The sequence below is a fragment of the Columba livia genome, chromosome 1 (assembly GCF_036013475.1).
Source record: "Columba livia isolate bColLiv1 breed racing homer chromosome 1, bColLiv1.pat.W.v2, whole genome shotgun sequence".
In the NCBI taxonomy this organism is placed as follows: Eukaryota; Metazoa; Chordata; class Aves; order Columbiformes; family Columbidae; genus Columba; species Columba livia.
The window spans coordinates 18,326,029-18,340,139 of record NC_088602.1 but is presented as its reverse complement, the minus strand read 5'-3'; the positions used below and the strand labels follow the sequence as shown (position 1 = coordinate 18,340,139).

The 14,111-nt window shown below is 41.5% G+C and overlaps 2 protein-coding genes across 3 annotated transcripts in view; one reads left to right on the top strand and one right to left on the bottom strand.

The window, feature by feature from the left end:
- ELMOD1 (ELMO domain containing 1) overlaps window positions 1–226 on the bottom strand; it is a 51,168-nt gene extending 50,942 nt beyond the window's left edge. The window contains exon 1 of the mRNA XM_021286299.2: window positions 208–226. The gene's annotated coding sequence lies outside the window, so the exon portion shown is untranslated. The remainder of the gene's footprint in view (window positions 1–207) is intronic.
- Window positions 227–9,194: 8,968 nt separating this feature from the next.
- The window catches only part of ALKBH8 (alkB homolog 8, tRNA methyltransferase), a 46,098-nt gene continuing 41,181 nt past the window's right edge, over window positions 9,195–14,111 (top strand). The window contains exons 1-3 of one of the 2 annotated variants that reach the window (XM_065048707.1): window positions 9,260–9,334; window positions 10,816–10,885; window positions 11,572–11,712. In XM_065048707.1, the coding sequence (XP_064904779.1) occupies window positions 10,850–10,885; window positions 11,572–11,712 (177 nt within the window). In that variant the 5' untranslated portion in view covers window positions 9,260–9,334; window positions 10,816–10,849. Of the gene's footprint in view, window positions 9,335–10,815; window positions 10,886–11,571; window positions 11,713–14,111 lie in introns of both variants that reach the window. The other variant, XM_065048715.1, reaches the window with a different exon arrangement.

The following is a 14,111-nucleotide window of genomic DNA, read 5'->3' as shown; positions in this document are numbered from 1 at the left end:
ACAAATAACATTTTTTGTTTTGTGACAATACAGATGGTGGCAGAAATAATTTAGCTATACTTGTGATTTTTTACTTAGACAAGAGAAAGAATACATTTTACCTAACAATCCTAGTACTCCCCAAGTAATCTTACAAGTTGTAGTAAGGAAAAATCAGAATTTAATAAAACCAACCTCCCCCACCATTTACATAAGGAACTTTCTTACCTCAGTTTTCAAAACCTATAGTGCAGATTATTGATCTGTTTAAGTTTTCCTCAGGATGAGACAGGCTACCCTCAGCATAAACTGAAACCTTATCAGGCTGCTTTCAATCCTCCTCACCTGTCTTGGGCATCAGGGGACCCTTTCACCAGCTGGGCATTACCAGGGGGTGATAAACCACACCCTGGTCTTTAGTCTGCTAGCACTTGTCCTGAGACATGTGGATCACCTAAAAGTTTTTGTTTTTTGCTCCTTAGTGTTTGATCTTCTGGCTTTATCAGCCCAGGTGTGATTTAAAGGACCATAATACACAAGACAACTGGTGACAGTGGTGTGCATTTAACAGAAAATTGCTGCAATGGAAGCATACTGCTAAGTATAATGATACTTGTGGAATGATAGTGGATTAAGTATTGCAAAAACAGCTGCTGTGTTTCTTTATTACTTTGACTGAGCTGATCAAACTTTTTTGCTTGTGGGGAAAAGCTTTGCATTAAAAAGGCTATACTTTTCTCCTAGTACTGGAGACATGCGTCTGGAACACGTCTCCTAGTGCCAGAACACATGAAGTGTGACTTCAGTTTAAACAGCTATTTGCCCTCACTCCATAGGAAATGGCATCACACCTCTTGCCGTTTGAAAACCTATAGGTTTATATGAAACTGTATGGGATCTTGATGTTAGACTGCTGTAAGAAATGACCGTACTGGTATGTGGTGAAATGGAGCCTTTCCAAAGTCGGTAGCAAACAGGTGACAAAAGAATGGTGTAATTAGTGAGTCTGATGCTAACTGCAGTTTTTGTCAAGATGTTCAGAGAAGAATCAAGCTCAGATTACCTTAGGTGTAGGATGTCATCCAGCAAACATCCGGCTGTGTCTTCTGAGAAGTGTTATGTGGTCCAGGTGAACAGGACTCGGGTAAAAGTGCAGATGGTAGGAAACATTTGTCTGAGCACAGCTTGTCACTGTTCTGCACACATGCATTTGGGGGGTAAGATACTTGCTGAAAAAAATGTTCAGTAAGGATCATTGCAGAGGAGGAATTGTGAGTTTTGGGGGCTGCCCGTGGGAGCAGGAATCATGCGAGAGGTAGACTGACTATTGTGAGCTCTGTAGTGAAAGGTGTCTATAGTAAATCCATTTTCAGCTGCCGGACTGTACTATGTGTGCAGGGGGACAGGTGCTCCCAATACAGTCCTTGCTCCTGAGACAACATAGCCAGAAACTTTTATCTATCTGCCTGGAGCTTTACAGCTTACATCTAACAAATAAATTGAAAAAAAAAAAAAAAAAAGGAAAAAAGAAAAAAAAAAATGGAAACAGGCTCTGTTGAGGATCCACAAGAACGTAGAAACAGAGTACTAAACATCTGTAGATTTGCTTATATGTAAGAATTGTCATTGTCACACTTTTGGAGTCTTTGATCTGAGGATGCTCACGTGCTAGCATGAGTTAACATATCTGTTTTATGTTTGATACTGCACAACCTATGTGGAGGTAATTTGTTTTTACTCTATACAATCATATATATCCACGCTGGGATTTACTGGATGGGACGTTGGGTTTGCAGTTCATTCCTTCTCATCCCAAGCAGTGCTCAGGTAGTGAGCACGATCCTGAATTATGTGATATAGCCAGGGCTTCCCTCTTTGGTCTCTATGTACATTCAAGCAGGTGCTGACTCTGCTTCTAGGACAGTGTCCTGTGTAATTGATGAGTGTAGGGGACTTCCCTGCAGAAATCCTCTCCCCCAAAATGCATTCCTACAACTGAGCTGCACAACACTATAGATGTGTATGATAAAGAACCATCCTGCTGCAGGGAAGAGAAGGATGGGGTGACAAAATCGATTTCCAATCTCTAACTTCTTTAATTTTGTTTGCTTAAGAAATCTGGTCCCACAAATTAAAAATTCTTGCTATGTCTGAGTATCCATTTCAAGTATCACAATGATCTCATAATAATTGTGATGCTTCCAATCTGTGTCAACACTCTACTTTGAAATATTGAACAGCTGGCAACTCTTTGTGCCTAGCTCAGGACAAGTGTCAAATACGGAACGGTCCTGAGATTGTGTATTACACGGCTCTCGTGCACTGATACTACAGCAACTAAAGCAGTTTGCACACAACCTTTATGATATTTTCTTAAACCTCTCTCTTAGTTATTTTGTTCATTTACAGTGCCACACTTCATTTCACTCATATTCCTTTGATTGAAGGTGCTGTAAAGCTTAACACAGGAGACAATAACAAAGGCATGCAGATGATGATAACATGAGAGATGAAGTGTGTCAGGCTTGCTCATATAGCCTTTGGAGAGATGACAGCACAGTGAAGCAGCCAGTATGCTCATTTAGCTTACCCGTCTCTTGAAGCAAATAATTTTGCCAGAAAGGACTTTGGCAGTACGAATTAAGAGCATTTAATATTATAATGTTTGAATTAAATAATTCTGTTTGATATTTCTATACAGAAAGAGTAAAAGAAAGTGATGTAGACGGGAATTTCAAATACTATGTGTTAACAACACCTGATTTTTTATCTTAATAAAAGTGAACAAACTTGAATATGCTGGTTAACAGAGTGTTTCCTAATCTTCTTCACTAAGATGTGTAACAAACATATTATGTCTGTGTGGAAAAGAAAGATCTGCACTTGTAACAGAGAATTTATTTGAAACTAATTTGAAACAAGGGAAAAACAAAGTGATGTGATCATTTTTATCTATTCTTTTCATTTATCCTCTGCCATTAATCAGATCCATACTCTGAATGCATATGCTACATTTCATTCAAGGATTACAAAGTGTTAGATAAACAATGATTCATGAAGATTCACAACCCTTGGTAAATTGGGTAAATATTTGTGTAAATGTCATACAGATTGGCAAACTGAGTCACAGAGAAGTGGTGTTTGTGAAAAAAATGCCACCAAGGTGCATGCATCTTTTTTTTTTAGCCCATTCAGTTGAAAAACTTAAAACTTCTATTTTTCAGATGTGTTGAGTACGCACACAGATCCAGAGAAGTCCAGGAAAACTGTATTACAAGAGCAGCAAGTGAGGTGACTCAAGACACTGGCCACGTTTTTGTGTAGAAAATTTAATTTATGGTTGCACAGCTATTCTTCTTCCAAAGAAAGTGAATCTATTGCATGAGCAACAGCTAATGAGACCTCCTGAGATGATACCTGAAAGGACAGAGTCCCCGTCTAGGGAATACGTGGCAGTATTCTCTCCAGTCTCACTGGAGGCACTGAGTATCTCACTTACATGGAAATGTAATATTTAGTTCTCTGCATGTAAACAATACCATGCCTTTAAAAATTAACTTTGCAGATTGTGTCTGGACTGCAAGCACTATATCCTTAAAAATGTATTGATTGATGAAGTAGACAAATTCACTGCCTGATATTCTGTGATTGTTGTAACGATACATTTATGCCCTGAAGGATAACTGTGAGAAACGATGGTTTCTGAGGATATGCAGGAAAGCAGACTGCTTGCCTAGGACAGATATCAGGGAGGATCCCTGTGCAGGGTCGCATTGCTTTCTGAATGCCTACCGAATCCTAATTGCTTGTGACAGAACTGGGTTTTGCCAGGTTACTGTAAGATTTTGACTGTATGGCCAGAAGAGAATAACATAATTCGATCAGTAATTCCAAAAAACAATAGCTCCTGTCTCATCATGGAAAACAGGCATAAAGAGCAAGAAGAGAATATAAAGCATGTGCCGACTTTGAAGAAGAGACTATACTTTTCAGCCTTTATGCTAGAGAAAACAGAAATATTCTGTTTGAGTCTTTCTAACAGTGTTGCTTTCAAGGCTAAACTAAACCATGTGTTGATGGGTTCAGTGATTTAGAGGGAAATCAATATTTTGTATGGTTCTTTCAGTACTTCATATTACTTTTCTGGCAGGCTGGAAAGTGTACTAGACTGACACAAGAAGATCTTCTCTTGACTTTGCCTGAATTGCAGAGAAAGAGTCACCTTAAAGTGGAAGCAGCAGCTCCTGTTCAGCAGAGCCAACAGAAGATTTGGGAAATTGTTGAAGAAATCTCCATTAGTCATTTATGGATTTAATAATCTTCAAGCCTCTAGTAGATGGTCCACGAACTTGTTATGTAGCATAGTAGTTTTCTAGTATTTTAAAACAACACTGTGATGATGAGGGTGCATAATGTCTGATGAGAAGTTGATGGTGGCCCATTGCTCCAAACTGCACAAGGCTCCCTGTGCTAGCGAGTGGAAATGTCAGTAGTATTCTTAGAGCAGAGAAGGCACAGATTTGGAAAGACTTAAAGCATAAGTGTCCAAGGTGGCTTACAGCCAGAGAATATTTAGAAAATTAAAACTGAGGGCAAAATAATTGCCTGCAATGTATGACTTGCTTAGTATTGGTAAATGAAGGACTTTGAGGGCTAAAGACCATTCACTGAGAGGTTTTATGTGAGCAGAAAAAGCTGCCAGGAGACTATATCAGGAGTACTGGGAGCTTTTAGTTGCTCTTCATGGATATTATACTTTGCCACTAATTGTGCTTAGGGAATTTACATCTCTTAGATTCTTCCTTCATCAAATGAGGAAACTCACTGTTAGTTGGTATCTGTGTGCACGTATGCAGGAACCTTCCAAGAGCTGGAGCTTTGGACTGGCAGTACTGATAACGAAAGGTCTTCAGATGTGCGCAATGCACATCATAGCTACAGTGATTTCTGCCTTGTGCCTGAAAGTTCACAGGAGTTTTCTGAGTACTCTCCAGGAAGGGATCAAAGATTTTCTCTTTAGTGAAGGCGGCAGAATTGTGCTCCAAGTTCTAGTGAGGTATTACTGGTGACCCAGCAATGTAGGCAAACCTTGGCAGTGTGCCTGGCAACACAAATTAGAACTGTTCCTCCGCCCTCTGATGGCACATGGTTACACTGCAGACATGGGGTAGCAGAAGCACTCAGTTCAGCTGACCTCTGCCCAGTCCTACATATCCACTGACCAGTTCTCTGGATGACAAGATCTGTAGCTGTCCCAATACAGAACTAAAATCTGTGTGTTTAGAAAAAAATTTGCTGTTGTGCCAAGGAAACCTGCTTTACAAGAGGGTGGTGCCTCATAACAATGGAAGTGAACAATAATAATGCAATCGTGCCACAAAACCAGTGTTGCAAAAATTTGCAATTTTATCATAAGATTCATGCTATTTAATTTATTTCTTTAAACTCCAGTACCTTGAGTCTAGAGATTTCATGAAAATTTCTGCTTTTATTAAAGGAAAAAAAATATATACTCCAAAGTCTTATGTTAGTGGAAAAAAAGCGTGGGGGTATGAAGAGAGTATAGCCTAAAGCTTAGAAATAACAAAGCATATTGATATTACTTGATGCTTTAAGTCTCTTGAGAACAAAAGATCTTTGTTTGCTAGTATCTGAAAATAAGGTTAAAACCTGCCTTTATTGTAACAACTGGCACAACTCCAATTGATTTTAGCAGGGCGTACATTTCTCCTGCCTCTTTTTGGTCTTATGCAATTGCTAAAAAATTCTTAAAGTTGTATTTTGGCTGTTTTTGTTTTTTTACAGAGAAATATGAAATCTAGCATTGAACAGCACAAATGCTGAATTGAAATGACACAGCACAGAGCCAGCCTTGCCATCTTCCAGAAAAATATAAGCCTTTGGCACTGCAGAGATTTGTTGTGCAGAATGTTACTATCACAAGCAGCAGCAGTAGCACATTTTGAATTTAGGTCAACAGATATTTGTCAAAGTCCTTAATTAATACATGAATGCTATCCTAAACCAGTTCGTCTTGTGGCTCACCCTTTACTATGGCACTCCTCTACAGTACTAGTTGTGGGTGATTTTGAGCTGGATTTTGTGCTAAGAGGTTTCTTCTTATTTCTGTAACTGCTATCCTGAAGCATATCCTATTTGTCATGATTCTTAAACCGCGGCTTCTTAAATCAAAAGATTTGATACAGCAAATCCTACTATCTTCCTGTGATTTTCTTTCAATTGGGTTTGAAGGTGATGGAAATCCAGTTTCATCACATTAGGCTAAAGCATGGCTTGGCTTGCACTGGTATAAAAGCCAGTAAGATTGTCTTTCCATGCGTGGACCAATAACCTGTATTTTGTTGAAGGAAAAAGAAGTGGTGGTATCTGTTTGTCCACTATCATATTAAGTGGATGAGGAATTAGAAGTGCTAGCCAAGTGCCTTGACTCTCCCTGGGAATGTGGCAAAGATAAAATGGCTAAGAGCATAGTGAGTATTGTAATTTGGTCCTGGAGAAAGTCAGCAGCTTTTTATTTCTCACTCATGAGGAACTGAGAACATGACATGCTGCTTTAGAAGACATGGTTCCTGGTTATCAATTTTTAAAAAAGTAGAGCCAGAACCAAGATTTTCTGTTATAAACATTTTTTTTTGCTTAAGAAAACTATGAAAACTAAATTTCAAACTAGAATATTTGCTGAATATTAAAACCAAAATACTACCATTACAAAAATGATTTATTTTTAAAAAATATTGTGAGTTCTCCTAAAGGACTTTTTATCACAGATTATATTAACATCAAATGTAAATGTATTTGAATCCCCACTTCTGTGAACTATTTTGTGGGTTAGTCGGTGACAATGTTGTTAACAATATATAGATGTATTTTCATTAGTGGTCAATAAGCACTGTGGTATCTCCAAGAGTCTATACCCATGTTATCTGGCATGACAAAGGACTACACAATGCCTCAGGGCTTAAATTATAAAGGCAATAACAGTTCTGGTTTGACCATAATATGCTTGTATTAAAAACCTCATAACCTGACTTTAACTGTTTTCCTTTGAATTGGTGGATTTTTCCTATGTGAGAATGTTGTTTGTAGACATAAAATCTTGATGTGTTTACAAAGGAAATGTTACTGCAATATGCATCACAAATTCTTGACCAATTTTAATTGTACAGAGACGTTTTAAGAAAAAAATGCGTTGAGTCTGTTCTCCCCAGGAAAACATTTTTCAAAATAATAAAGCAGAATAAGCCCAAACAAGGACAGGCAAACACAGAGTCAGGCAGCTGCCAGAACCTCTGAGTTTGTGCTCTGAGATGTAACATCCCGCTAAGCGTCCTACCTACCAGCAATTCCCCCAGTGGGATAAACCACATGTGGACAGCAAAACAGAAGAATGAGAGTCCACATAATAAGGACTTCGAACTGGAAATGGGCCCTTGACAGCAACAAACTTTGGGCAGGTATTTTCCACTTGTCAGAACAAATTGGTAATGAATTACAAACTGATTTCATTAGGATCATCCTTTCAGTAGCTTTCAGGTTTAGTGGTTTCCAACGCTGAGTGCCTCAGATAATACTTTAAAAGACACAGTAGCTTTTGACGTTGCCTGGTTATTCTTTTCCCCCCATTCATTCTGGCTTATAAAAAGACCAGATGATGCTGGTGTTTAGTGTTTGCAGAGGTTAACAAGCTCCTTGCTATACTCTTACTACGCAGGCAGTTAATATTCACACTTTATATACGAGAAGACGATCACAATACTTTGCTACTCACTGCATGAGTCAAAGATGGAGAGTGATGTAATGCCACAGACTGTGATGGAAGGACAGAAGTGGGACAACCTTTCTGACCAAATAGTACCTCCACAGGCTGCTGGATGTGCCCCACCTGCCTCACATCCTTAGGGTGCCTGTACCCCCTGTACGTGGGACAGCCGTGTCCGTGGCGCAGGCCATGCTATATACTCCAAGGGAAAGAAGATATAGTTTTTTTCCAGACAAGCACAGCCCTACCTAACAGCATGGCTAGGCTCATCCAGAGCACAGATGTGGGACAAAGCTGAGGAGCTGGTTTCTGACTACAGGTTTACAGGCTCATCAGTCACCTTACATACCACCCACCTGGGAATCCCATACCTAATTGATCTTGAGAAAGGTTAAAGACTCAGGAGACTGAGGGAAGAAAAAAAAATGGCTTGGTATTTAAATAGAGAGAGAAAAAAAAGACAGTTTTTTAGATAATAACCTACAGTGAGAAGCAGAATATTTTTTCAGGTAAAGACAGAAAAAGTAGGTAATGCTGAACTTCAGTATTTTGGATAAAAGAGGAGGAAAGGGCTATGCCTAGGGGCACAGTATGAAACCTAATTAGTCTATGATGGCAGAGAAAAATGAAAGGAAGACTTACACACTAGCTGTGATTTAAGGGATTACTTTCTTACGCAGGGAGCCAGTGAGCTGTGTAGATGTTTCCTTTCAGCGAGGCAGGTCGCTCAATAGCGTGGGTTTACTAAGCAGCCTCACCAGGGTTGTCAGCAAGCTATGAGTGGTGCTGGGAAATATGTGCATACAACCAAGGGTCGTTCTTCATGTAGCCTTGGATGCATTGGCATGGTTTTGTCTTCTTCTGTCCCTCGTGTGGGATGTGCCAAAGGTAATGTGGTCAGTGCTGGAGGCTTGTGTGGGCGATGCTCCCTTCAGGTGAGAGCCTTGGCCTGAGGGAACACATCTTTTACCTGTTGCGTACGTGTAGCTGTTTCCCAAATCGCCCCCAGCGAAGCAGATCTAGCCATGGGGCTGATCTGGGGCCTCAAATGTTGCTCTTCTTGTGCTGCAGACTTGGAAGATGATATTACTGATGGGAAGGGGGGTGACAAGGAGCAGGCTCCACTGCAAGAAAGAAGGCAGAGGGCCCACAGGAAAGCGAGGCCGGGTGGCATCTGGGAGAGCAGAAATGAGAATATGGAACAGATACATCAAGTGTGTCTCCAAAGCAGAAGACTGAAGAAGGCCGCTTTCTACTCCTCCCCTCCGCTACACGCCCGGTTCTCTCAGCGCTTCAAGGCAGGCCCGGGACCCTCCGGGCGCGGATGGGTGTCCCTGCGGAACTGCCTGACCACGCTCCCAGAGGGCTCGCCGGCGCACAACACCGCCTGTGTAAAACAACCTCCCTTCCCTCACCCTGCGGTAATTGGGTAGATGTTTTATCTCGGACAAGACCCTCAAAACGTAACACTTGCCGGCCGGCAGAAGGGACCCGCCCGCCGGGGGCGGGGCGCCGCCATGACGGAGTGGCGGCGACGGGCGGGCTGCCCGCCCCAGCATGGCCGCCTCCAGCCAGGTAACGTGCTGCTCCGGCCGGGTCCGGGGCTGCAGCGTCCGCCCCGCCCGGTTCCCGGCTCGGCGCTGGGGGGGGAGCAAGCGGGGACAGCGGGAGCGCGGGCGGCCCCTCCCGCGGCGGCCCGGCCTGTCAGGGCATGGTGCTGTGAGGGGGACAAGGCCAAGTCAACCACTGTGTCTGCCTGGCGGCTTTTACAGCCCCGCCCGCCGTGTTCTCTGAGGGCAGAACAGCGTGCGCACGTTCCTGCTGTTGTTCCTGTTACCGTTATTGTTTTTAGCGAGTGCTCAGAGCCCCTGAATCTGAGGGGTGTCAGTGGAGGTTTGCGTGCTTCGGGGGTGGCAGAGCCGCGGGGATGCGCTGGCGCCCTCAGGCGCGTTTGGTCAGTGCTGGGACTCCTAAATCTCCCCATCAGGGCTCCTGAATTTACTTTTTTTCCATGAGTTTCGATGTCCGTACGTATGCAGAGTCTGTATACATTTACGTTTACGTGTCTGTGACACAAAGCCAAGCCAAAACTGAGTAATAAGCCGCTGAAGTTCATACCTGAGCGTGGCGCTCCCTCTGCTGACAGCTGCACTCCCGTAGCGATGCACTGTCATTTTCAGAAGTGACTCCTCCAGCAAATAAGGTTCCCCCATTACTTAAAACTTTACATTGACTTTTGTAGTCGTTTCAAGCCAATTGTGTGACCTGCTATAACCTGAACTAGCTTCGCAAAGGGTGGATTGTTTTGGTGTATTTTCAGGACCTACTTATTTTAATACTTGTGAAAGGAGGTGGTAACAGTTGTTAATAATCCACTGCTGCGTGCTTTTTCTTCTGTAGTCGTGATGGCCTTTGTAAAGGGGGCTGTGAGATGTTACCAAATAAAGTTTTGCACTGCTGTACAGTTGAATGCGATTCCTCAACTCAGAAATCAAGGCAGATTGTTGGTCTCTATGTCTGCAGAGTTCAGCCTCAGGTAACAGTGCAAAGGACAAGGCAGAGAGTTTAGAACCCAGTTCAGAGATCAAGGGAAGGTTCTGCTGCCTCAGTAATGCAAGTAATGTTGTTTGAGATGCCTTCAGGGGCTGCAGACATTTGGGTGACATTGGCAAGCATGACACAGCAGGTGGGGAAGCTCTTCAGCTTCTTGAGCGGCAAGTGAAAGGCCAGGCATCTCTACCAGTTTTAGATGCAGTTCTTTAGGCAGCAGAATCACACCTTATCTGTCCCGTACTCTCTTGTTTACTTCAGAGGCTTTGCAAGGATGGAAAGCAGTCTCTCAGCTTCAGTTTGTATGCTAGTTGGTCAAATATTGGGCCACGACTTTTTGGCTTTTGCCTGAAAAAGCAGTAGTTTGTGAGGACCTTGCCTGATGAAACTCAGAGCCGCTTTCCCCTGAGATCAGATGGAGTCTTCCAGTGTGCAAAGGTGTAGATGTTATTAGCGAGGCCTTAGCCTTTCAGTTTGATATCCTTCCTGTGGGGTCTGTTTTGCAGATGCTGCCTGATAGTGGTCTGACTGACATGGGTGATGTGCAGAGCCCCCATGTTTTTCCTTCTGAATCAGGTTTGTGTGGTTCCAAAGAGTAAACCCATCCCATATTTTTATTCTTTCTGTAAACTTACCTCACCAAATCAAAGATGTGTCTGTCCTATACTTCCCTGTAAAGTAGTTTTAAACTGCTTGTTCCCCTGCCCGGAAGATGAGAACTTGCACTTGGGTGGTCTGTAAAGGTGTTGACCTCTGTTCACCTGTGTATGGCAAATAAATTTGGGCAGGCCAAGCCTTTTGGAGCAAATCTGTTAATTGAACAGCTTGGTCATGATAACCTTGCTGAACAAGCCTGCAAATCAGGTGAATCCAGGTAAGGGTAACCCATTAGATGTACCTAGGGGAATGTACTTGATGCAAACTTTTCATGACAGGAATAGAAAACTGGAAAATTAAATTTAGCAGTCTGTCATCATGGCAGTCTTTATAAGCTTTATTTTGGGGAGGGATCCTCTTAGGAAAAGAGAGTTTAATAACAGCCTTCAGAGATGGGGAAAACTGCGTCATTGACTGAGGAAGAACATACTTTCAGGCTCAGTTTCTGTCAGCCTCAAATAATTCATGAAATCTGGAATTGTCGAAAATACTGTTACTATCCTAGAGATGACATGTGGGATGGGAAGGCTATCTCTCTACAACAGACCAAAGTATTTATTTTTCAAGCAGGATTCTTACTATGTGTTATTTCTTCTGCTTCCCAGATTACCAGCATGGAAGTTAAAACCAGTGAAAATCATTTAAGGGTCTATAAAATGAAGAAGAAGGTATTGAGGAAGCAGGTCAGAGCTCAGCATACATTGATGAGACATGAGGGCATCGAGTGCGTCTCCCATGGCACACAGGTGATGGGCAGTTCTAATATTGATGGTAGTGTGAAAATGCTGCTTATTAGTGTTTGATTCTTACATATGCTTTGTCTAAAATACCGTTCTCCAAAATGCACTTCCTAAGATTGAGGGTTTTTTGTGCCTCTTTGATTTCAAAGCAGAGCTGTACTTCACAAGTTTAACATCTATGGAGAGACTTTGATGGCCTTTGGATAAGCTTTTTTTCTTTAATCTGAAACAGTAGTTCCTTGGGTTGGGGAGGAGGATGAAGCATGGGAAATGGCACCTTGTTGAAGTAGATAAACTTTTCTTCTCTTTGTCTGATTTCTTCTCTGGCTTTTAGCTTTTATATCTTTCTTTCCTCTGTACTTGTCTATAAAGTATGATTTATCTCATTTAAACTCCCAGTTGAAAACATGTCTCTCTCAGAAATTTTTTCCACATTGTTTTCTTCATGTAAATTGATTTAGGCTGTAGTTCTGTGGGAGTTGAACTGATTGACTGACTTGCAGCTGTTGAAAAGGGGACTGCTTTCTCTTCCCTTGCACGAAAGAGGACAACACAGGAGGGAATTCTGCTTTGTTATGATACTCAATGAACTGTACCATAAGTCATTTTAACCTAACAGAAAATGACTCAGCTTTTTGATCTGTGGTTTTCTGCCACAGTAGTGAGTTACAGCAAATCATAGGGTGACCTCAGAGATACTGTTGTAGCAAAAGGCAAGTGACAGGAACTTGCAGACAGAAAGGGAAGAAGTCAGAGAGAGTGTTTATAATTTCCTTCTGTCAGTTGTGGGGAGATGCTAATGGCTTGAAGCACTGTAGTGTAGTATCGTTAACTCTAGCCTTGTTCATCTTGACCCTGCACATTCTTCCTGTTCAAATACAGAAACATCAGTTAGATCTCTATACCTTTTTTGTAACAAAATTTGGCCTAGTCTTCACTCAGTTTTCACATCATGTGGGCATATGCTAAAATGACCCAGCAATCTTGTACACACTGTAAGCTCTTTGGAGCAAAGACTGTGTTATTTTAGTGTTGCTTGAAAATGGGTCCGTAATCTGCAACTTGTTCCCCTTGACACTGCCCCAGATACAAAGCTATCCATTGAATCTATTCAAAGGGTAATTCTGGGGTTCAGTGAGATCCTCATTGAAGAAAGAACATTTTAATAAGTGATATATGAAACAAAATTGTAGTGCTAGTGATAAACTTGTGTCAAGAATGCAGAAAATGCTTTCAACCTTGGTGCAAGAGTCTGATTCTATTGAAATTGCTCAGACGTGATCAGTTGCTGTACATACTGCTGTTGTGTAGTGGTGGTCTTTGTAGATGAAGTGCCTACAGCCAGTGGAAGCACTGTTTGAGTCTCTGCATTTCTTCTACAGACATGGGCCTCCCTGTTAATATCATGCTAGAAAATAACTGTAAATAATAATGGGGGTCACATTTCAAAAATGTGATCAATAATGGACAGCTGGATGCAGTGATAAGAACAAGTGTTAACAGCATAGTCACAGTGGTACCTCAGGCATGCTCACTATATATGTTTTAAAAATAATCCTTCTCTTCAGTTTTAAATCTGTTTTTCTGTCTTTTGGAGAAGTGAAATGCTGTCATTTGAAACAATTGAACACTTTACCAGCTGCCTTCAGAAAAGGTCATAGAACATTCGTAGACTTTAAGGAAAGGATTGTCTGAAAGCTTTCTGGAGAGGTATTACATGGAGTCAATCTGAGTAAATTGTTGCTAGCTGTTTGGAGTCACTGTAGCTCAATCAAAACTTCAAGACTTCATCCTCATATGGCCTTAGAAAGGCACTTAAACTACTTTCAACCACCATGATTTGATTGAACATCCAGTTACGGCATATAGCTATTTAGATGTCAAAAGAACTTGTTAATTTATTTTGAAAAGGCCTATGTATTTTCAAAGGATATTTCTTGAATAATAGTTCCATGAAAAGCTCTGTTTTGTTTCTTCTAATGTTTGGCAAACCAGAAACAGTCCTTGCAAACTGTGTGCTCCTTGATAATTTTGGGCATAAATCACTGTGAAAGCATAGAATTAAGCAATTAGGCATTGTGCATGAACTAATCGGTATTAACTAAGGATGGGATATAAATCCCTTTGTTTATAAAAACAGGAGGGTGGATTTTCAGATGGGTGCTGGATCAGAACTAGATGCTCTGTTGCTAGAGGCTACTGCTTTTTTGGTGAACTCAGTGTATGGGGGCCATGAGGTGGGACTGGGAATATCAATCACTCTATGCTTGCAGAGATTCCTTGGCAAAGATGAGAAAAACTGTCTTAAAAAAAAAAGTTTCCAAAGGCTTTTATCTTTGTTTTTATTGGTGGTAACAGGTCTTGGGAGAAATTTTGTTTTAGAAACTTCCAAAATGATGTGTGTC